Source organism: Salvelinus fontinalis, chromosome 3 (genome assembly GCF_029448725.1).
Source record: "Salvelinus fontinalis isolate EN_2023a chromosome 3, ASM2944872v1, whole genome shotgun sequence".
NCBI classification, from domain to species: Eukaryota; Metazoa; Chordata; class Actinopteri; order Salmoniformes; family Salmonidae; genus Salvelinus; species Salvelinus fontinalis.
This window is the reverse complement of record NC_074667.1, coordinates 17,173,993-17,195,940: the sequence shown is the minus strand read 5'-3', so window position 1 is coordinate 17,195,940 and position 21,948 is coordinate 17,173,993. Positions and strand designations below refer to the sequence as shown.

The 21,948-nt window shown below is 46.9% G+C and overlaps 1 protein-coding gene across 4 annotated transcripts in view; it reads right to left on the bottom strand.

Annotated features, from left to right (window-relative positions):
* rbl1 (retinoblastoma-like 1 (p107)) overlaps positions 1 to 21,948 on the bottom strand; it is a 55,251-nt gene that overhangs the window by 10,442 nt on the left and 22,861 nt on the right. For all 4 annotated transcript variants that reach the window (XM_055908012.1, XM_055907993.1, XM_055908022.1 and 1 more), the window contains exons 4-15: positions 17,665 to 17,729; positions 17,407 to 17,535; positions 11,209 to 11,366; positions 10,709 to 10,773; positions 10,389 to 10,575; positions 8,805 to 8,971; positions 8,287 to 8,399; positions 7,829 to 7,932; positions 7,447 to 7,584; positions 4,428 to 4,592; positions 3,909 to 4,041; positions 3,196 to 3,420 (exon numbers count right to left, since the gene is read on the bottom strand). In XM_055908012.1, the coding sequence (XP_055763987.1) occupies positions 3,196 to 3,420; positions 3,909 to 4,041; positions 4,428 to 4,592; positions 7,447 to 7,584; positions 7,829 to 7,932; positions 8,287 to 8,399; positions 8,805 to 8,971; positions 10,389 to 10,575; positions 10,709 to 10,773; positions 11,209 to 11,366; positions 17,407 to 17,535; positions 17,665 to 17,729 (1,649 nt within the window). The remainder of the gene's footprint in view (positions 1 to 3,195; positions 3,421 to 3,908; positions 4,042 to 4,427; positions 4,593 to 7,446; positions 7,585 to 7,828; positions 7,933 to 8,286; positions 8,400 to 8,804; positions 8,972 to 10,388; positions 10,576 to 10,708; positions 10,774 to 11,208; positions 11,367 to 17,406; positions 17,536 to 17,664; positions 17,730 to 21,948) is intronic.

The window sequence follows — 21,948 nt, the reverse complement described above, 5'->3', positions numbered from 1 at the left end:
ACACCATTGGTATTTCATATGAGGGTGTCAGCATTAAATAGATGTAATCTTTTACACACTTATTTTACCGTGTCAATATCTCTGTTGTAAAATGTTTTGGTGACAAATTGGTAGCAGTTGTGAAAAAAGTCAATAGTTGCAGTTACTTGAAAATAATACCATTGTTGAGTAGATGCCTTTTTCTCTCCATTAATTAGGCAATTTTCTTTTGAACTATATGGTCTATCCAATAGAAACTCATGGACACAGATATAAAAAAAATAATACTGTATATATATTAATACTAAATAGTTAAACCATAAAAGTCCAAAGTAACCATAGATTACTGAAAATTCAGGTAACTAGTGTGTGTGATGGCACCAAATTGATCATGATTTTTAGTCGCTACTCAATCTGAGAATAACTTAATACATTCTATATGAATTCATTTGTTAGCTGAAGTCTGCAGACCATTTATCAGAGATTGTTATACAAGATACGGACAAAATAAATCTGAGGACACCACTATCCTCTAGAACCGTAGTGGTATCCTTTAGGGGTTGTCATCGCTTTTTAAAGGCATTCACCTTAATTAAAAAATAAACATAAGCCACAAGATGGGTATGGGTAAATCCAGTGGTGTAAAGTACTTAAGTAAAAATACTTTAAAGTACTCCTTAACTAAGTAGTTTTGGGGTATCTGTATTTCACTATTTATATTTTTGACAATTGACTTTTGCTCAGGAAAACTGTCACGCGCTTATCAAGAGAACATCCATTGTCATCCCTACTGCCTCTGATCTGGTGGACTGACTAAACACACATGCTTAATTTATAAATGATGTCTGAGTGTTGGATTATGTCCTTGGCTTTGAGTAAAAAACTAGAAAATGGTACCGTGTGGTTTACTTAATATAAGGAATTTTAAATGATTTGTACTTTTCCTTTTGATACTTAAGTATACTTAAAACCAAATACTTTTAGACTTTTACTCAAGTAGTATTTTACTGGGTGACTCACTTGAGTAATTTTCTATTAAGGTAGTGTTACTTTAATTCAAGTATGACAATTGGGTACTTTTTCCACTGCTGGGTAAATACGTGTTAATTCAATCACTTTTTGACAGCATTCCTTTTGGTTTAAACAAATCTTTCCATACATGTTTGCACATAGAAGAAGTGGTCAGAAAGTTACTTTTTAGACCCGAAGTCCAAAACATTCTGGTGAAGATTATTATTATTATTTTTTAAATAAAAAGTAGTTTTCAACTTAACATCAATTATCTAAAAATGCGGAAACAGCCATTTGTTTTCCATATTTGCATTAGGGCTGGGAATTGCCTGGGACCGATATTAAATCACAATACTTAGGTGCCGATACGATTTTCACAAATCTATGTGTATTGCGATTCTGTGATTTTATTGCGATTCAATGTTCCAACATATTGCTCACCATGTCTGCTGCTGAGGGACAAGAGAGCCATGAGAAAAATTTGTTTTGATCAGTCATGGAAATAAGTGCTAAAATCTAATTGGCTCCCTATTTAAAAATATGGAGAACAATGTAGCATAGACCCTATTTCACATCAGCTGAGTTTGTGTTTTTCCTACCATCGGTTGAGACACAAAATTCTCTTGAATACAGGGTGGGTGTCATTTCTATCATAGAAATATAACTCATTTAATGAACCTATCCCTTTAAGACACTGCAATATAGCTGGTACACCATTGAAATGTAAAATTGAATTCATTTTTACTTCTAATTACAACGACAAAGATGACTGCCGGTCCACCCACTGCCAACTTAAAATTGTCATGTCTATTCTATTATCTACATTTCAATAGGTTTCCTATTGACAGTATAATAATAATCCCACCCAAAAAAGATATTCCCATTCAACTCAACATTCTCTTTGTGGTACCATTTAAAAGTACATTTATAAGCCAAAACATGACAACCATGTATTCAAGAGCATGTTGTGGCTCAACCGATGGCTGGCACAAGACAAAAACCTTAGATCAGGGATGTGCGCCTAACACAAAAATCTGAACTCATCCTGAGGGGCCGCAGCGGCTCACGGGTCTGCATACCTCAAATAAAACGGTATTTGTCTCATGCACAGAATACAACAGAGAAATGCTTACTTACAAGCCCTTAACCAACAATGCATTTGGGAAAAAATGTAATAATTAAAGAGCAGCAGTAAAATAACAATAGTGAGGCTATATACAGGGTGTACCAGTACGGAATCAATGTGCGGGGGCACCGGTTAGTTGAGGTAATATGTACATGTAGGTAGAGTTATTAAAGTGACTATGCATAGATAATAAACAGAATAGCAGTGTTAAGTTCATGTTTTAAGTATCCCTATATTTCTGTTATTACGGGGCTATCACTCAGTCAAGAGTGCGCATGCGCATGAAGTCTTGTCGTTGATGGACCTGGCCTTGAGTGTAATGGCTACTTGTAGTGTGTTCATATAGTATAGTAAACTTTGTTAAACTGGAACCTTGTCGTTGTGTCATTTCGAGTTAACAAGCAGCAGCGTAAGAGAGGGGGGCAATGCAAATCGTCAATGCAAATGGGTAGCCATTTGATTACATGTTCAGGAGTCTTATGACTTGGGGGTAGAAGCTGTTTAAAAGCCTCTTAGACCTAGACTTTACGCTGCAGTAGCAGTCAGACTGTCCCTACATCCATACCAACAGTCTGAGCTGGCCCTAGTCTTTTGGGGGCCCTAAGTGAAATTGTGAGCAAAATATTTTAGAGGCCACCCTCTTGACACCGTTTGATCCGGAGGACTACAAAAAGCAACACTAGCTGCCAATCCCTACCTTACAACAATAATTGAATTATTAATTAAAAATAACCCCCCCCCCACAGAAGTTATAAAATAGTTTGACAACCCTGTTTGTAAGCTTTGAAATCATGTTTATCTTTTCCAGTGATTAAGACATGGATATCTCGTGGTATGCAAAATGGGTCAACTCTGAGCACCTTTATCTGTTAAATGTTTTGGCATCCAGGTCCAAAAAGTCACTTTCTTGGCACTTCTACAATGGGCAAATATGTATGGAAGGTTTCATTCAAATAAAAAAGGGGTGCTATCAAAAAGTGATTAATTTCAAATGTATTCATCTGTATATATCATTAATTTAACTGACCAAAAATGGGTATAAATACCACAGCGTGTGATAAGTGTTAACGCAGCTGTACCTTGCAGTGGGATGCTGAGCTGCTGGCCGTTGGCTGTGGTCATATTGAGTATGGTGGGAGTGTCGATCTTCAGCGTCCCGCCGGGTGTGAACATGAGCCTCTTGGCAAGGGACGGAGACTGCTGGGCCTGGCTGCTGCTGTCGTCCCCAAACAGACGCCGCTTAGCACTGCCCGCCGCCGGGGAGCTGTAACGATCATGGACGGATAAGGGCGACGGAGGAATATCTGGGAAAAGGACAGAGGTTCAGTTTGTTAGACTTAATAGAGCATTTATTTTCATGGGGAACTTAGCATAAGCCTGAGTAGAAAATTACGTGGCTTTATTTCATCGTAACACAGACTGGCACGGAGTTCAATAGAACGTTCATGTTATTTTGAGGACAATATGGATGTACAGCCTACTGTTATCAAAAGGGACCTTAAAGTCACATCACTCCATGTGAACCCGAAGATTATGATACAACCTCCCTCTGAGTGAGGACCCACTGACATAAAATACTGACATACACCAAAAGGAGAAAAAGAAGAAATGCTGACAGTCTCTTTCTCAATTCATATTTTCTCAATTCCTCACATACCTTCTTTCTGAAGCAGATTTGATAAGGTCCATGTAACTTCTCCTCCAATGCTGTTGAGGTGGCACGGAGATACATTGCGAGGAATCGTGGAAAGACTAATTAAGATAGAGGCTTTAACACCTCAAGGTGGCCTACCTTTGCGTGCGCTGCTCAGGCCCATCCTAAACTCGCGGATGCGGGGGTGGATGATGGGGGAGAGGGCCACCAGAGGGAGGTGGGAGGGACCAGCACTGTTGTTCCCCGTGTCAAAACTACTGGGGAAGTTCACCTGGATACAATAGGGGGAGGAAGATCAGTTAGGAAAGGTTAAGAATAGATATATTTGTAAATGGTTAATGGACACCTCGCCTTATGGGAATTCAATTTGTTCCATGTTACCTAGGATCATGTACTTTTACTATTATATGGCTTGCATTATTGTAATTTGTAGGGTTTAAGTGCCAAATCAAAATGCACTAGGCACAGTTAACCACAAAAATACTGTTAGTTAAAGACAGAGCCAGGTTCTAGCTCTACACATTCAAAAAGTTAAATTAATGCATCTTATATTATAACTTATTCACCATGATAACATAACAGTAAAAAAACATTTTCTGATGTACAGTAGATCCCCATGGGCTGTGCATTGTAGTTGTAGTGTTTCTGGGTGCTCACCTCCTCCACGGTGGGGACCTTGTTGTGCGCCTGCTCCAGGGCCTCCCACAGCACAGAGTCTGCTGTCCAGGCCCGGCACTCCAGCACCTGCTCTTCGATGGAGTTCAGGTGCTTCACCATGTCCCGGGACAGACCCTCTTCCGAGCGGATGAACACCTCAATCACCTGCATGTACACATTTTCAGCATAGGTTGACATCAGATAGTGTGTGTGTGTGTACCAGTAGACATTTTTATTTCACCTTTTTTTCACCAGGTAGGCCAGTTGAGAACAAGTTCTCATTTACAACTGCAACCTGGCCAAGATAAAGCAAAGCAGTGCGACAAAAACAACAGAGTTACACAAATGTACAGTCAATAACAATAGAAAAATCTATGTACAGTGTGTTCAAATGTAGAAGATTAGGGAGGTAAGGCAATAAATAGGCCATAGAGGCAAAATGATTACAATTTTGTAATAACACTAGAGTGCTAGATGTGCAAGTAGAGATACTGGGGTGCAAATGAGCAAGAAGATAAATAACAATATGGGGATGAGGTAGTTGAGTGTGCCATTTACAGATGGGCTGTGTACAGGTACAGTGATCGGTAAGCTGCTCTTACAGCTGATGCTTAAAGTTAGAGGGGGAGATAAGTGTCCAGCTTCAGTGATTTTAGCAATTCGTTCCAGTCATTGGCAGCAGAGAACTGGAAGGAAAGGTAGCCAAAGGAAGTGTTGGCTTTGGGGACGGCCAATGAAATATACCTGTTGGACGTGCTCAACGGGATTGAGATCCGGGCTCTTCGCTGACCATGGCAGAACACTGACATTCCTGTCTAGCAGGAAATCTCGCACAGAACGAGCAGCATGGCTGGTGGCATTGTCATGCTGGAGAGTCATGTCAGATAAGCCTGCAGTAAGGGTACCACATGAGGGCAGAGGATGTCTTCCCTGGAACGCAGTGCCTTGAGATTGCCTGCAATGACAACAAGCTCAGTCTGATGATGCTGTGACATACCGGCCCAGACCATGACGGACCCTCCACCTCCAAATCGATCCCGCTCCAGAGTACAGGCCTCGGTGTAACGCTCATTCCTTCGACGATAACCGCAAATCCGACCATCACCCCTGGTGAGACAAAAGCGCGACTCGTCAGTGAAGAGCGCTTTTTGCCAGTCCTGTCTGGTCAAGCGACGGTGGGTTTGTGCTCATAGGCGATGTTCTTGCCGGTGATGTCTGGTGAGGACCTGCGGGCAGTCTGAGCACTGATGGAGGGATTGTGCATTCCTGGTCTAACTCAGGCAGTTGTTGCTGCCATCCTGTACCTGTCCCGCAGCTGTGATGTTCGGATCTACCGATCCTGTGCAGGTGTTGGTACACGTGGTCTGCCATTGCGAGAACGATCAGCTGTCCATCTTGTCTCCCTGTAGCTCTGTCTTAGGTGTCTCACAGTACAGACATTGCAATGTATTGCCCTGGCCACATCTGCAGTTCTAATGCCTCCTTGCAGCATGCCTAAGACATGTTCACGCAGATAAGCAGGGACTTTTGTTAACTTCTTTGGGACAGGGGGGCAGTAGAGTAGCTTGGATAAAAAGGTGCCCAGAGTAAACTGCCTGCTACTCAGCCCTAAAAGCTAGAATATGCATATAATTATTATATTTGGATAGAAAACACTCTGAATGATGTCTGTGAGTATAACAGAACTCATATGGCAGGCAAAAACCTGAGGAAAAATCCAACCAGGAAGTGGGAAATCTGATGTTTGTAGTTTTTCAACTCTTTGCCTATTCAAGATAGTGGAAATGGGGTCATATTGCACTTCCACTAGATGTCAACAGTCTTTAGAACTTTGTTTGATGCTTCTACTGTGAAGGACGGGGGAATGGGAGCTGAATGAGTGAGCAGAGTGGCATGAGCTGGTCATGCGCGGTCACGTGAGAGGTAGCTTGCATTCCATTGCATTTCTACAGACAAAGGAATTCTCCGGTTGGAACATTATTGAAGATTTATGATAAAAACATCCTAAAGATTGATTCTATACTTAGTTTGACATGTTTCTACGAACTGTAATATGACTTTTCGTCTGAACTTTCGCCTGGGCCTGCCCGCGCATCGTCAGTTTGGATTGTGCACTAAACGTGCGGGAAAAAAGGAGGTATTTGGACATAAATGATGGACTTTATTGAACAAATCAAACATTTATTGTGGAACTGGGAATCCTGGGAGTGCATTCTGATGAAGATCATCAAAGGTAAGTGAATATTTATAATGCTATTTCTGACTTTGTTGACTCCACAACATGGCGGATATCTGTATGGCTTGTTTGGGCTCTGAGCGCTGTACTCAGATTATTGCATGGTGTGCTTTTTCGGTAAAGCTTTTTTGAAATCTGACACAACGGTTGCATTAAGGAGAAGTTTATCTAAAATTCATGCATCTTGTATTTTTTTTTGTAAAATCACCGGATGTTTTGGAAGCAAAACATTACTGAACGTAACGCGCCAATGTAAACCGAGAATTTTGGATATAAATATGAACTTTATCGAACAAAACATACATGTATTGTATAACATGAAGTCCTATGAGTGTCATCTGATGAAGATCATCGAAGGTTAATGATTAATTTTATCTCTATTTCTGCTTTTTGTGACTCCTCTCTTTGGCTGGAAAAATGGCTGTGTTTTTCTGTGACTATGTACTGACCTAACATAATCTTTGGTGTACTTTCGTCGTAAAGCCTTTTTGAAATCTGACACGTTGGCTGGATACACAACAAGTGTATCTTTAATTTGGTGTATTGCATGTGTGATTTCATGAAAGGTAAATTTTTATAGTAATTTATTTGAATTTGGCGCTCTGCATTTTCACTGGATGTTGGCCAGGTGGGACGCTTGCGTCCCATATATCCCAGAGAGGTTAAAGTGACTATGGATAGATATTAACAGAGAGTAGCAGCAGAGTAGAAAGGGGAGGGTATTTGATGAGAATCTACTGTGAGTGTTTGCGTGCGAGTGCAGCTAGGCGGCGGGCCACTTACCTTGAAGAAGTAGAACGGTCGTAGTTTGAAGACGCTGATGATCCAGGGGAAGGTGCGCTGGGAGCTGTAGGCAAACAGCACCACCTCCAGACAGCAGGCCATCAGAGAGCAGTGGAAGATGTCCTGCTCCAGCAGCACCTACAATTTTCAGTCATTGGCACACTGAATGTCCAACAGTCTGATGCAATGCACCATTGCACATTAGCTTTGCTATTCTTCATATCTGTAAGCGTTAGTTACCATATAGATGTGTGCCATAGCACAAAACAGAAGAAAGCAGTCTGAAACAGAGAGGCACTATCTGAACTCGTCCAATAAACACTTTTTCAGTTTTCATTTCATATACTGTGTACCCTAATGAACACGACCCAGTGTAACTTACAGCCATGTCTTTGCCGTGTAGCCTCCTTGTCTCTTGGGCCATGACGTTCTCGAGGATCTTGTAATAGAGGATTTCAGCCAGCTTCATCCTGTTCTCAGCAAAATCTGAACGAAGGGGCCAAGAAATGGCATTAGGAAGAACATACAAGCTTTCATTGACCCATTATCTTAATTCAATAGTGGTCTTGTGTCTGCTTTTTGCCTGATCAAACGTAGAAGTAATATGCATGGAAAGCGGAACATGCACAACAGATAGAGACACCTCGTAATTTTGAGGCATGTTTGACAGAACACTTACAGTAAATAGCAAAAGAGTGTTTGAGCAGTTGCGTACTAAGTCCACTTTTTGTACTAATGTTTACTTTTTGACACTTGTGATGTACCCCTTCTACAAGCATATTTAACCCCTATTTCTGCATGCTCAACGTATTCCATCTGCATGTGTGTCTGGTATCTCACCCATGTGTGATCCAGGCAGCTCCTCTGAGTCCTTTGTGTAATGTTGCTTGAACGTCTCGCCCAGGGTTTTCACTCTGCTCAGAATGGCTACGATGGGGTCCCGCGAACATGACCTACAGGTGGAAAAAGTACAGAGGACCAAAACAGTTAAACACCACATACCTTCCAATTCAAGTCGTAGTGGCCTCTATGTTTCTCCTCTCCCTGGGACTTGATTTATCAACCAAATCACAGTTGGGGGCAATTACATTTCAATGGGACAATTAGAATTTTTGTTTACTTACTGGATTGTAATTGAACCAAAACCAGAATAACATGCCTAGTTTACACAAACAATATGTAGCGACGGTTTCCCCGACCCTTGTTATAAACCCAGTCCTGGACTGAAACACACTTTTAATGGAGATTCTCCATAGATTCTACATTTTTAATCCAGGACGAGGCTTCATCTCAGATCTGGGTCCATGGAAATGTCCCGATAAACGAATGGACATTTGAGGCAGTGAATGTGAGCTTACTTGAATATCTGCATCAGGGCCTCGCTGGGGGCGCTACGCAGGCCCGAGACCATACTCTGGAGTCGGCTGACGCTTTGCGTGGCCGAGGACACAGGGGTCACCAGTAGCTCCTTCTCCTTCAGGTAACGCCTGCCTGTCAGAGGAGTGGAGGGGGCCAGGGTGCGCTTCTGCACACACACACGACAAAACAAGATTTTTTCCTCTCAAAGTCATGAGTCACATGATCTCCGTTTAAGCTCCTTAAAACATCTTTGGGATAGGGAGCGGTATTTTGACGTCCGGATGAAAACCGTGCCCAAAGGAAACTACCTGCTACTCAGGCACAGAAGCTATAATATGCATATAATTGGTAGATTTGGATAGAAAACTCTAAAGTTTCTAAAACTGTTAAAATAATGTCTGTGAGTATAACAGAACTGAAATGGCAGGCAAAAACCCAAGGACAAACCATTAAAAAAAATACCACTGATTTCATTGGCTGGCACTTTTATAATAGGGCGAAATCGTCCCCGATTGCAGTTCCTAGGGCTTCCATTAGATGTCAACAGTCTTTAGAAAGAGTTTCAGGCTGGTTTTTGGAAAAATTATGGAGAAGTTGTAGATTTTTTAAGTGGCTCCCATTTTGGCTGTAGTGTTTCGAAGTGTTTCCAAGCGCATGGCCGAGAGCGCGTTCTTTTTGTTTATCTCCGGTAAAGACAATAACAATTCTCCATCTTAAATTGTATCGTTTATTTGCGTATTAGGGTACCTAAGGTTTGATTATAAACGTTGATTGACTTGTTTGGATAAGTTTATTGGTAACGCTTGGGATTAATTTTGTATGCATTTTGAAGGAGGGAAACCGAGTGGATTATTGACTGAAGCGCGCCAGCTAAACTGAGTTTTTATGGATATAGATTAGGACTTTATCGAACAAAAGGACCATTTGTAATGTAACTGGAACCTTTTGGAGTGCCAAAAGAAGAAGATCTTCAAAAGGTAAGGCATATATTATATCGCTATTTCTGACTTTCGTGTCGTAACTCCCTGGTTGAAAATGATTTGTTATGCATTTGTGTGTGCTGGGCGCTGTCCTCAGGTAATCGCATGGTTTGCTTTCGCTGTAAAGCCTTTTTGAAATCTGACACGGCGGCTGGATTAACAACAAGGTAAGCTTTATTTTGATGTATTACACTTATGATTTCATGAAAGTTGAATATTTATAGAAATTTTATTTGAATTTGGCGCTCTGCATTTCACCGGATGTTGTCGAGGTGTCCCGCTAGTGGCACACCTATCCCAAACAGGTTTTAAAGGATTTTGATGAGTGACTGAAAATGGGATGGTAAACAGCCTGAGTGGAATCATTCTTTCACATTTAATTCACAAAATTATTATTTAGCGAGATGACATTAGCAAAGATGTGGCGAACACAGACAAGACAGAGGGCATTTCTTTTAGCAGTATGCGGCAATTTAATTAGAAAAATCTATATTTTATGAATACTCAGGAAAAAACATCTGTTCAGTTAGTTTGCGGAGATGGTGCCTCATCCCTGTTGATTTTCAGCTATATGTTGGAATTTAACTGGATTCAGCCATCTACCTTCTCAAAGTGCTGTTGCAGGTTGCTCTCCACCTGCATGCGGGCTGACAGCTGGCAGGCCCGGGGTTCTGGTGCAGCCTTCCTGGGTGTCCCGATCTCCTCATCGGCATCCGCCCCCAGGAACACCCTCTCGTCAAAGTCCCCAACAGTCAGCACATACTCCTCATACTCCCGGTTTATCGCTTTACTGGGTGGCACACACACGTTATCAGACCATAAGCAAGCAATGTTTAACACAAGATGTCTCAAACGTGACCGAGATTGATAACATTCTAGGCATCTCTAAAAAATGACAGATTAGGATACAATAACAAATTTACTTGTTATCTATGAAGTTTGGTGTATCCAGGAGATCTGTGAGCAGCTCTTCATTCCCTTTAAGTATCTGGAAGAGAAGACAATGAATGAGTCAACACACTGGGCCCTGGGGGCTTAACAGTTCCCTCGCAGGGATCAAAAGGGACTGATGCAGTTTCCCATATTTTAAAGGATAATTTTATTCTAGTCCAGACAAAAAGATGTTCCAGTTACTATCTCCCACAGGATTTGCTATATTCAAAATTAATTATGCCGGCATCTGTATTTATGTACTGTGGATGGGGGAATCCTACAACAGAAGGACTGACAGAAGAATACATTACCTTGGCTGGGGGGGGGGGGGGGCATGTGTTTGAACATTTTATGTGTAGGGGTTTGTGGTTGGATTATGGAATGTGTACATTACTGAGCTTTTGTGTGTGTGTGGGGCAATGGTTGTTTTAACCCACCACAGTACTCCTCCAGATAGCAGGTTGTCATTGTTTTTAATGAAGGGTCTCACCTGCCGCTCAAAGAGCCTTTTAATGTAGGGCTTGAAGTAGTGCTCCTTGATGCCCTTGGCCTCCACCACCAAGCCGTCGTGTAGCTCACACAGCCGATCGATGACACATGGCGGCTCGTCCGGGGTGTTGTTTTCCAACCTGAAGATGCTGGGCAAGCCTGAGGACAAAGGAAGCCAAGGTCAAAGAATATTTTTACATTATGTTTATCTCCACTCTTCAGTACGTTATAGATGCATCCCCACTGATTAATCTGCCCCTTTCTCCATTTCTCTCATATTCAAAAGTAGAATGCTATTTTTCATAATTCAAGTCTGAATGAGTAACTAGGATGAGTAACTGAATGAGAAACTAACTAGGACCGACGTACGTTTACGGAAGCGATTTTGGGTGTATCATAAGTATCATCTACTCGCTTCATATTATTTATTACCTTTTCTAATGTAGCTGTGTTTTGTTATTGGTTGCAAATTACTTACGTAGGGCTGAGCGATAAATCAATAATTATTGAAGTAATTACTTCCCTCAATAACGATATAAAAACGTTCAGATTCATTTTCAATATTGTCGATAAAGAATTAGGTACAGCAGTCCATTTTACCTGACGCAGCAGGAACGTGCAGAGAAGTGACAATATGCACGTGGAGAGGTATAGGCCCACTAAAAACCACTTAGCACTTTGAGTTATGGAGTAGCCACTATTAACCTGTTAAAGCTGGGGGCGCTGTTGTCACTATTTATGGTAATCGTGTAATTTTTGAAACGGCTTCCTACAAAATTCTTGATCGTACAATATGCATATTATTATTATTATTGGATAGAAAACAGTCTATAGTTTCTATAGGAGTTGAAATTTTGTCTCTAAGTGGAACAGAACCCATTCTACAGCAATTTCCCTGACATGGAGTCAGATTTCAGAAAGTTTGGCCACTGTTCTGGAGTCAGTTTTAAAGCCAATGTTATTCCTATGAGTATACGGACACTGCTTACGTCTTCCCCTGGATGCCTTTACGTGATGACGATTTGAATGGGGTCGATTGCGCAATCACAGGCACTATAAATTAAAAAACCCTGTAGCTAGTAACTCTTTTGCAGCTGCGTCATGCGCGTGGAGGACACCGACCCGCACCTGTTCCAAGCATTAGTGTTGGGAGTAATCTTTCTCCGGTCATGTTAAGACTCGTTATAGGAGTTAAAAACATCATAAGGTAGTTAATTTAAAGCGTTTTATAGCAATTTATATCCGTTTAGTGCGATTTTGGGACATTTATTTCTGAGACGCTGTGAATCTCTGGGCGCGCTTCCAGTTCATCCCGAACGCAGTTGGCATTTCCACATGGCAAGAGGACAGCTTTCCACCAAAAGACGATTAGACCCAAGAAAGGATCCTTTGCCCAAGATACTGATGGAAGAACAGCTCAAAGTAGGACATTTTTATTATGATAAATCGTGTTTCTGTCGAAAAATGTTAGTGGCTTAGGACGCCATGTTTTTTGACGTAGCTTCGCTTGGCGCAAACTGTATTGAAAAGTAAGGATAATTTAAAAAAATGTAATTCCGCGATTGTATTAAGAATTAAATTGTCTATCAATCGCTGTCCACCCTATATTTTTTAGTCACGTTTATGAGTATTTATGTATACGAGTAGATCACTGTCTAATATGGCGCACGGACATTTTCTCACCAGCTGGGCTACATTTCTCATTGTCTAACCATGATTTTGGTGGCTAAATATGCACATTTTCGAACAAACTGTATATGTATGTTGTAATGTGATGTTACAGGGGTGTCATCTGAAGAATTCTGAGAAGGTTAGTGAAAAAAATAATATATTTTGGCGATGTTTACGTTATCGCTCTCTTTGGCTAGAATCAATGCTGGGGTAATGTTTGCACATGTGCTATGCTAATATAACGATTTATTGTGTTTTCGCTGTAAGACACTTAGAAAATCTGAAATATTGTCTGTATTCACAGGATCTGTGTCTTTCGATTAGTGTATGCTGTGTATTTTTACGAAATGTTTGATGATTAGTAGTTAGGTAAACACGTTGCTCATTGTAATTATTCTAGTCCATTTGTGACGGTGGGTGCAATTGTAAACTATGCCAGCTACCTGAAATATGCACATTTTTCTAACAAAACCTATCCCATACCATAAATATGTTATCAGACTGTCATCTGATGAGTTTTTTTCTTGGTTAGGGGCTATAAATATCTTAGTTTAGCCGAATTGGTGATAGCTACTGGTGTTGGTGGACAAATAAAAGATGGTGGATTATGCTAATGTGTTTTTAGGTAATAGATTTACATCTTTACATATTGTGTCTTCCCTGTAAAACATTTTAAAAATCGGACATGTTGGCTGGATTCACAAGATCTGTGTCTTTCATTAGCTGTATTGGACTTTAATGTGTGAAAGTTAAATATTTAAAAAAAATATTTTCTTTGAATTTCGCGCTCTGCCTTTTCAGTGGAATGTGGGGGGGGTGTGCCGCTAGCGGCACCCTCATCCTAGACAGGTTAACCATGAAAATTGAGGCGAAAACAGGTGAAAACAGTGGCAGTGATAGCCATGGAGCCATGGAGAAGCAGCATCCAACTAAGAAATTATTGATAAAAAGGGTTCAACCGTTTCAGTTATTTGTAAGTGGTTTGGCTTTTTGAAGTCCGACAAAGAGCAGAGCAATGTTTGGTGCGAATTGTGCCGTAGACAGGTGGTTACCAAGTCTGGTAACATGACAAACCTTGCTCACCATCTGAAGCAAAATCCCTCTTTGGAACATGCTGAAAGTTTGAGCCACGGTATTGATAAACGCCCCTCAAGCACCAGCCAATCTAGGGACGTTCACCCGAAGCAGTCAACACTGACAGCGTTTGTGCCCTATGAGCAAACATCGAAAAGACATCACAAATGCTATTATGCATTGCATTTCCAAGGACATGCTACCAATTAGCACAGCCGAAAAGGAAGGTTTCAAGAGGCTTATCAATTTAATTGACCCCAGGTAGGTTCTCTCTGGCCGCAAACGTCTCACTCACACTGCACTGCCTAAACTCTACGCCGACTGTAGGGAAGTAGTTTAGGAACCGCTCAAAGATTTTACGTATTTTGCTACTACTACATATCTGTGGTCTAGTGACACGTCAGAGGCTTATATTAGCCTCACTATCCACTATATTGACAGAGTGAAATCTTCGAAATGCCTTCAAACATCATAATTTCCCGACGACCACACAGGTGAAGCTATAGCAGAGGTGCTCATTGACATTCTCGCCTCCTGGGAACTCAGTCAAGACAGACAGGTCTGCATTACAACGGATAGTGGTGTGAACGTGGTGAAGGCCGCTCAAATCAACAAATGGACCTATTCCTATTCATGGAAAAAGAAGGGAACCGGCAGTTGATCAAAAAGAAAAACCTAAAACAGCACAAGTTGGTGACAGAGCAGCCTACCAGGTGGGGATCACGTCAAAAGATGGTGCAAAGAGCACTGGAGCAGGAGAAAGCCATTTCACACGTCTTGTCCAGTGACAAGACCCAGAACTTAGCTCCCGCCTATAGAGATATACAGTTGAAGTCGGACGTTAACATACAATTAGGTTGGAGTTATTAAAACTCGTTTTTCAACCACTCCACAAATTTCTTGTTAACAAACTATAGTTTTGGTAAGTCGGTTGGGACATCTACTTTGTGCATGACAAGTAATTTTTCCAACAATTGTTGACAGACAGATTATTTCACTTAATCACAATTCCAGTGGGTCAGAAGTTTACATACACTAAGTTGACTGTGCCTTTAAACAGCTTGGAAAATTCCAGAAAATGATGTCATGGCTTTAGAAGCTTCTGATAGGCTAATTGACAACATTTGAGTCAATTGGAGGTGTACCTGTGGATGTATTTCAAGGCCTACCTTCAAACTCAGTCCCTCTTTGCTTGACATCATAGGAAAATCAAAAGAAATCAGCAAAAGAATTGTAGCCCTCCACAAGTCTGTTTCATCCCTGGAAGCAGTTTCCAAATGCCTGAAGGTACCACATTCATCTGTACAAACAATAGAACGCAAGTATAAACACCATGGGACCATGCAGCCGTCATACCGCTCAGGAAGGAGACGCGTTCCGTCTCTTAGAGATGAAGGTACCTTGGTGCGAAAAGTGTAAATCAATCCCAGAACAGCAGCAAAGGACCTTGTGAAGATGCTGGAGGAAACAGGTACAAAAAGTATCTATATTCACAGTAAAACGAGTCCTATGTCGACATACCCTGAAAGGCTGCTCAACAAGGAAGAAGCCACTGCTCCAAAACCCGCCATAAAAAAGCGAGACTACGGTTTGCAACTGCACATAGGGACAAAAATCGTACTTGTTGGGGAAATGTCCTCTGGTCTGATGAAACAAAAATAGAAATGTTTGGCCATAATGCCATCGTTATATTTGGAGGGAAAAGAGGGAGGCTTGCCAGCCGAAGAAGACAATCCCGACCGTAAAGCACGGGGGTGGCAGCATCATGTTGTGGGGGTGCTTTGCTGCAGGAGGGACTGGTGCACAAAATAGATGGCATCATGAGGGGGGGAAATGTGGATATATTGAAGCAACATCTCAAGACATCAGTCAGGAAGTTAAAGCTTGGTCGCAAATGGGTCTTCCAAATGGACAATGACACCAAGCGTACTTCCAAAGTTGTGGCAAAATGGCTTAAGGACAACAAAGTCAAGGTATTGGAGTGTTGGAGAGTCACAAAGCCCTGACCTCAATCCCATCGAAAATTTGTGGGCAGAACTGAAAAAGCATGTGCGAGCAAGGAGGCCTACAATTCTGACTCGGTTACACCAGCTCTGTCAGGAGGAATGGGCCAAAATTCACCCAACTTATTGTGGGAAGCTTGTGGAAGGCTACCCGAAACGTTTGACCCAGGTTAACAAATTTAAAAGGCAATGTTTCCAAATGCTAATTTGAGTGTATGTAAACTTCTGACCAACTGGGAATGTGATGAAATTAAAAACAGCTGAAATAAATCACTACTATTATTCTGACATTTCCCATTCTTAAAATAAAGTGGTGTTCCTAACTGACCTAAGACAGGGAAGTTTTACTTGGATTACATGTCAGGAATTGTGAAAAACTGAGTTTAAATGTATTTGGCTAAGGTGTATGTAAACTTCCGACTTCAACTGTAGGTGTTCTTGAGTCCATCAAACCAGGCATTGACTCCACTCCGAGAATTCACAGATGCTCTGTCTGGTGAGTCTTATGTCAGTGTGTCTTACCTGAAGCCAGTACTACACCTATTCAATACAGAGGTCACGAAACCTGATAATGAAACAGAGCTCACCCAAACCATCAAAACGATAGTCATGGACTATCTGAATGAGAAATATGATGACCTAGCCACAGATGACCTCCTGGACATTGCCTCGTTGGTCGACCATTGGTTTAAAACACATTACATCAAAGAGGAGAAGGTGGGCCACATAAAAGCAAGAGCTGTCTCAGAGATGGTCAATGAGGGACATGAAAACCCAAGCCCAGCACATGGAGACGTTGCTGCTGCTTCACCACAACTGCCAGCTAAAAAGAGAAAGTCACTGGGCAATTTTTTTCCTAAAAGCCATGCTCCACCACCACAGGTCTTACTGAAATCCAGCTAGTAGAAAATAAACTCAGCTGCTACTTTCAGTCTCCTGATGCAGACAGTGAAAGCAATCCACTGGACTGGTGGAAGAACAACCAAAGAAAACTTTCCCAAAGTCAGCCACCTGGCAAAGCACTACCTGTGCATTCCTGCGACCAGCTCCCCCTGAGAGTGTGTTTTTAGCACAGGTGGCAACGTGACCTGCCATAGGGCAGCTTTAAAGCCAGAGACCATAGACAGACTTGTCTTTCTTGCTTGTAACTTTTAAAACAACTACCCCAACTTCAACTCTTATGTGCCATTGGGCTAACAGTTATAATGCATCTTTTTTGTTTATTGTTCATAACTTGTAAGGGTTTACAGTTAAATGTTATTTGTGAGTTCTTCTACTTTAATTAGAAACATTAAAGCCTTTGGTTTGTTCAGGCATTCTTGAGTCTGAAGCGGATATGCACCTTTTAAATATTATTTGATTAATATCGTGATAATTATCATTATCTATATAGTGATAATTTATTTGCCATGTCGTCCAGCCCTACTTTTACGTCAATTACAGCGTGCTACCTTTGAAAAGTGGGTTGACAAGGTCTTTCCTGTTGGAGCATAGCAGGGCATTTCCAAACACCAAGTCCAAGCAGCAGAGCAGGAGGTGGTATGAGTTCACCAAGTCATCGCCAATCATACGGAAATTTCCTACAATCACAATCGGGGAGTAGATTGTGTCACTAATAGGTGGGACTGGAGACATTGTGTTAAATTAAACAGAATTTTCCACATTGGTTAAAACATGCAAAAGAAAACTGATTACATTTCCTAGCTTACCTTTAGTGTACACAAACAGGGTCCAGCAGAATTTGAATACATCGCTGACGTGACAGGGCAGGCGCCTAACATAGTGAAAGGGGAGATACGGTTTCCATTATGGGATGTCATAGGTAGCATTTCATGCAGTCGTCTGAAACTTGCAATGAATAATTCAAAAGTGATGAGATCTCTCTTTGGTAAATAGAGAGCGCTTGAAAGAGAGCGAGCGCCCGGCAAACAGTGCGAGATCGAGCGAGCGCCCGACCGACAGCGAGAGAGCGCCCGACAGCGAGAGAGCGAGCGAGCGCCCGACAGACAGCGAGAGAGCGAGCGAGCGCCCGACAAGACAGCGAGAGAGCGCCCGACAAGACAGCGAGAGAGCGAGCGAGCGCCCGACAGACAGCGAGAGAGCACCCGGCAGACAGCGCCCGGCAAACAGCGCGAGATCGAGAGAGCGCCCGACCGACAGCGAGGGAGCGAGCGCCCGACCGACAGCGAGGGAGCGAGCGCCCGACCGACAGCGAGGGAGCGAGCGCCCGACCGACAGCGAGGGAGCGAGCGCCCGACCGACAGCGAGCGAGCGCCCGACCGACAGCGAGCGCCCGACCGACCGAAAGCGAGAGAGCGAGCGCCCGACAGACAGCGAGCGAGCGCCCGACAGACAGCGAGCGAGCGCCCGACCGAAAGCGAGAGAGCGAGCGCCCGACCGAAAGCGAGAGAGCGGGCGCCCGACAGACAGCGAGCGGGCGCCCGACAGACAGCGAGCGGGCGCCCGACAGACAGCGAGCGGGCGCCCGACAGACAGCGAGCGGGCGCCCGACAGACAGCGAGCGGGCGCCCGACAGACAGCGAGCGGGCGCCCGACAGACAGCGAGCGGGCGCCCGACAGACAGCGAGCGGGCGCCCGACAGACAGCGAGCGGGCGCCCGACAGACAGCGAGAGAGCGAGCGAGCGCCCGACAGACAGCGAGAGAGCGAGCGAGCGCCCGACAGACAGCGAGAGAGCGAGCGAGCGCCCGACAGACAGAGAGCGAGCGAGCGAGCGCCCGACAGACAGAGAGCGAGCGAGCGCCCGACAGACAGACAGCGAGCGAGCGCCCGACAGACAGACAGACAGACAGCGAGCGAGCGAGCGCCCGACAGACAGACAGACAGCGAGCGAGCGCCCGACAGACAGAGAGCGAGCGAGCGCCCGACAGACAGAGAGCGAGCGCCCGACAGACAGAGAGCGAGCGAGCGAGCGCCCGACAGACAGACAGAGAGCGAGCGAGCGAGCGAGCGCCCGACAGACAGAGAGCGAGCGAGCGCCCGACAGACAGAGAGCGAGCGAGCGAGCGCCCGACAGAGAGCGAGCGAGCGAGCGAGCGCCCGACAGAGAGCGAGCGAGCGAGCGCCCGACAGAGAGCGAGCGAGCGAGCGAGCGCCCGACAGAGAGCGAGCGAGCGAGCGCCCGACAGACAGAGAGCGAGCGAGCGAGCGCCCGACAGACAGAGAGCGAGCGAGCGAGCGCCCGACAGACAGAGAGCGAGCGAGCGCCCGACAGACAGAGAGCGAGCGAGCGAGCGCCCGACAGACAGACAGAGAGAGAGCGAGCGAGCGAGCGCCCGACAGACAGAGAGCGAGCGAGCGAGCGCCCGACAGACAGAGAGCGAGCGAGCGAGCGCCCGACAGAGAGCGAGCGAGCGAGCGCCCGACAGAGAGCGAGCGAGCGAGCGCCCGACAGAGAGCGAGCGAGCGAGCGCCCGACAGAGAGCGAGCGCCCGACAGAGAGCGAGCGAGCGAGCGCCCGACAGAGAGAGAGCGAGCGCCCGACAGAGAGCGAGCGAGCGCCCGACAGAGAGCGAGCGAGCGAGCGCCCGACAGAGAGCGAGCGAGCGAGCGCCCGACAGAGAGCGAGCGAGCGAGCGCCCGACAGAGAGCGAGCGAGCGAGCGCCCGACAGAGAGCGAGCGAGCGAGCGCCCGACAGAGAGCGAGCGAGCGCCCGACAGAGAGCGAGCGAGCGCCCGACAGAGAGCGAGCGAGCGCCCGACAGAGAGCGAGCGAGCGCCCGACAGAGAGCGAGCGAGCGCCCGACAGAGAGCGAGCGAGCGAGCGCCCGACAGAGAGCGAGCGAGCGAGCGCCCGACAGAGAGCGAGCGAGCGAGCGCCCGACAGAGAGCGAGCGAGCGCCCGACAGAGAGCGAGCGAGCGAGCGCCCGACAGAGAGCGAGCGAGCGAGCGCCCGACAGACAGAGAGCGAGCGAGCGCCCGACAGACAGAGAGCGAGCGAGCGCCCGACAGACAGAGAGCGAGCGAGCGAGCGCCCGACAGACAGAGAGCGAGCGAGCGAGCGAGCGCCCGACAGACAGACAGAGAGCGAGCGAGCGAGCGCCCGACAGACAGAGAGCGAGCGAGCGCCCGACAGAGAACGAGCGAGCGAGCGCCCGACAGAGAGCGAGCGCCCGACAGAGAGCGAGCGCCCGACAGAGAGCGAGCGCCCGACAGAGAGCGAGCGCCCGACAGAGAGCGAGCGCCCGACAGAGAGCGAGCGAGCGAGCGCCCGACAGAGAGCGAGCGAGCGAGCGCCCGACAGAGAGCGAGCGAGCGAGCGCCCGACAGACAGCGAGCGAGCGAGCGCCCGACAGAGAGCGAGCGAGCGAGCGCCCGACAGAGAGCGAGCGAGCGCCCGACAGAGAGCGAGCGAGCGAGCGCCCGACAGAGAGCGAGCGAGCGAGCGCCCGACAGAGAGCGAGCGAGCGAGCGCCCGACAGAGAGCGAGCGAGCGAGCGCCCGGCAGACAGCGAGAGAGCGAGCGCCCGACAGACAGCGAGAGAGCGAGCGCCCGACAGACAGCGAGAGAGCGAGCGCCCGACAGACAGCGAGCGAGCGAGCGCCCGACAGACAGACAGACAGCGAGCGAGCGAGCGCCCGACAGACAGACAGACAGCGAGCGAGCGCCCGACAGACAGACAGACAGCGAGCGAGCGAGCGCCCGACAGACAGACAGACAGCGAGCGAGCGCCCGACAGACAGAGAGCGAGCGAGCGAGCGCCCGACAGACAGAGAGCGAGCGAGCGAGCGCCCGACAGACAGAGAGCGAGCGAGCGCCCGACAGACAGAGAGCGAGCGAGCGCCCGACAGACAGAGAGCGAGCGAGCGAGCGCCCGACAGACAGAGAGCGAGCGAGCGCCCGACAGAGAGCGAGCGAGCGAGCGCCCGACAGACAGAGAGCGAGCGAGCGAGCGAGCGCCCGACAGACAGAGAGCGAGCGACCGTCAGACAGAGAGCGAGCGAGCGCCCGACAGACAGAGAGCGAGCGAGCGCCCGACAGACGGAGAGCGAGCGAGCGAGCGCCCGACAGACAGAGAGCGAGCGAGCGAGCGCCCGACAGACAGAGAGCGAGCGAGCGCCCGACAGACAGAGAGCGAGCGAGCGAGCGCCCGACAGACAGAGAGCGAGCGAGCGCCCGACAGACAGAGAGCGAGCGAGCGAGCGCCCGACAGACAGAGAGCGAGCGAGCGAGCGCCCGACAGACAGAGAGCGAGCGAGCGAGCGCCCGACAGACAGAGAGCGAGCGAGCGAGCGCCCGACAGACAGAGAGCGAGCGAGCGAGCGCCCGACAGACAGAGAGCGAGCGACCGACAGACAGAGAGCGAGCGAGCGAGCGCCCGACAGACAGAGAGCGAGCGAGCGCCCGACAGAGAGCGAGCGAGCGAGCGCCCGACAGACAGCGAGCGAGCGCCCGACAGACAGCGAGCGAGCGCCCGACAGACAGCGAGCGAGCGCCCGACAGACAGCGAGAGAGCGCCCGACAGACAGCGAGAGAGCGCCCGACAGACAGCGAGAGAGCGCCCGACAGACAGCGAGAGAGCGCCCGACAGACAGCGAGAGAGCGCCCGACAGACAGCGAGAGAGCGCCCGACAGACAGCGAGAGAGCGCCCGACAGACAGCGAGAGAGCGCCCGACAGACAGCGAGAGAGCGCCCGACAGACAGCGAGAGAGCGCCCGACAGACAGCGAGAGAGCGCCCGACAGACAGCGAGAGAGCGCCCGACAGACAGCGAGAGAGCGCCCGACAGACAGCGAGAGAGCGCCCGACAGACAGCGAGAGAGCGCCCGACAGACAGCGAGAGAGCGCCCGGCAGACAGCGAGAGAGCGCCCGGCAGACAGCGAGAGAGCGCCCGGCAGACAGCGAGAGAGCGCCCGGCAGACAGCGAGAGAGCGCCCGGCAGACAGCGAGAGAGCGCCCGGCAGACAGCGAGAGAGCGAGCGCCCGGCAGACAGCGAGAGAGCGAGCGCCCGGCAGACAGCGAGAGAGCGA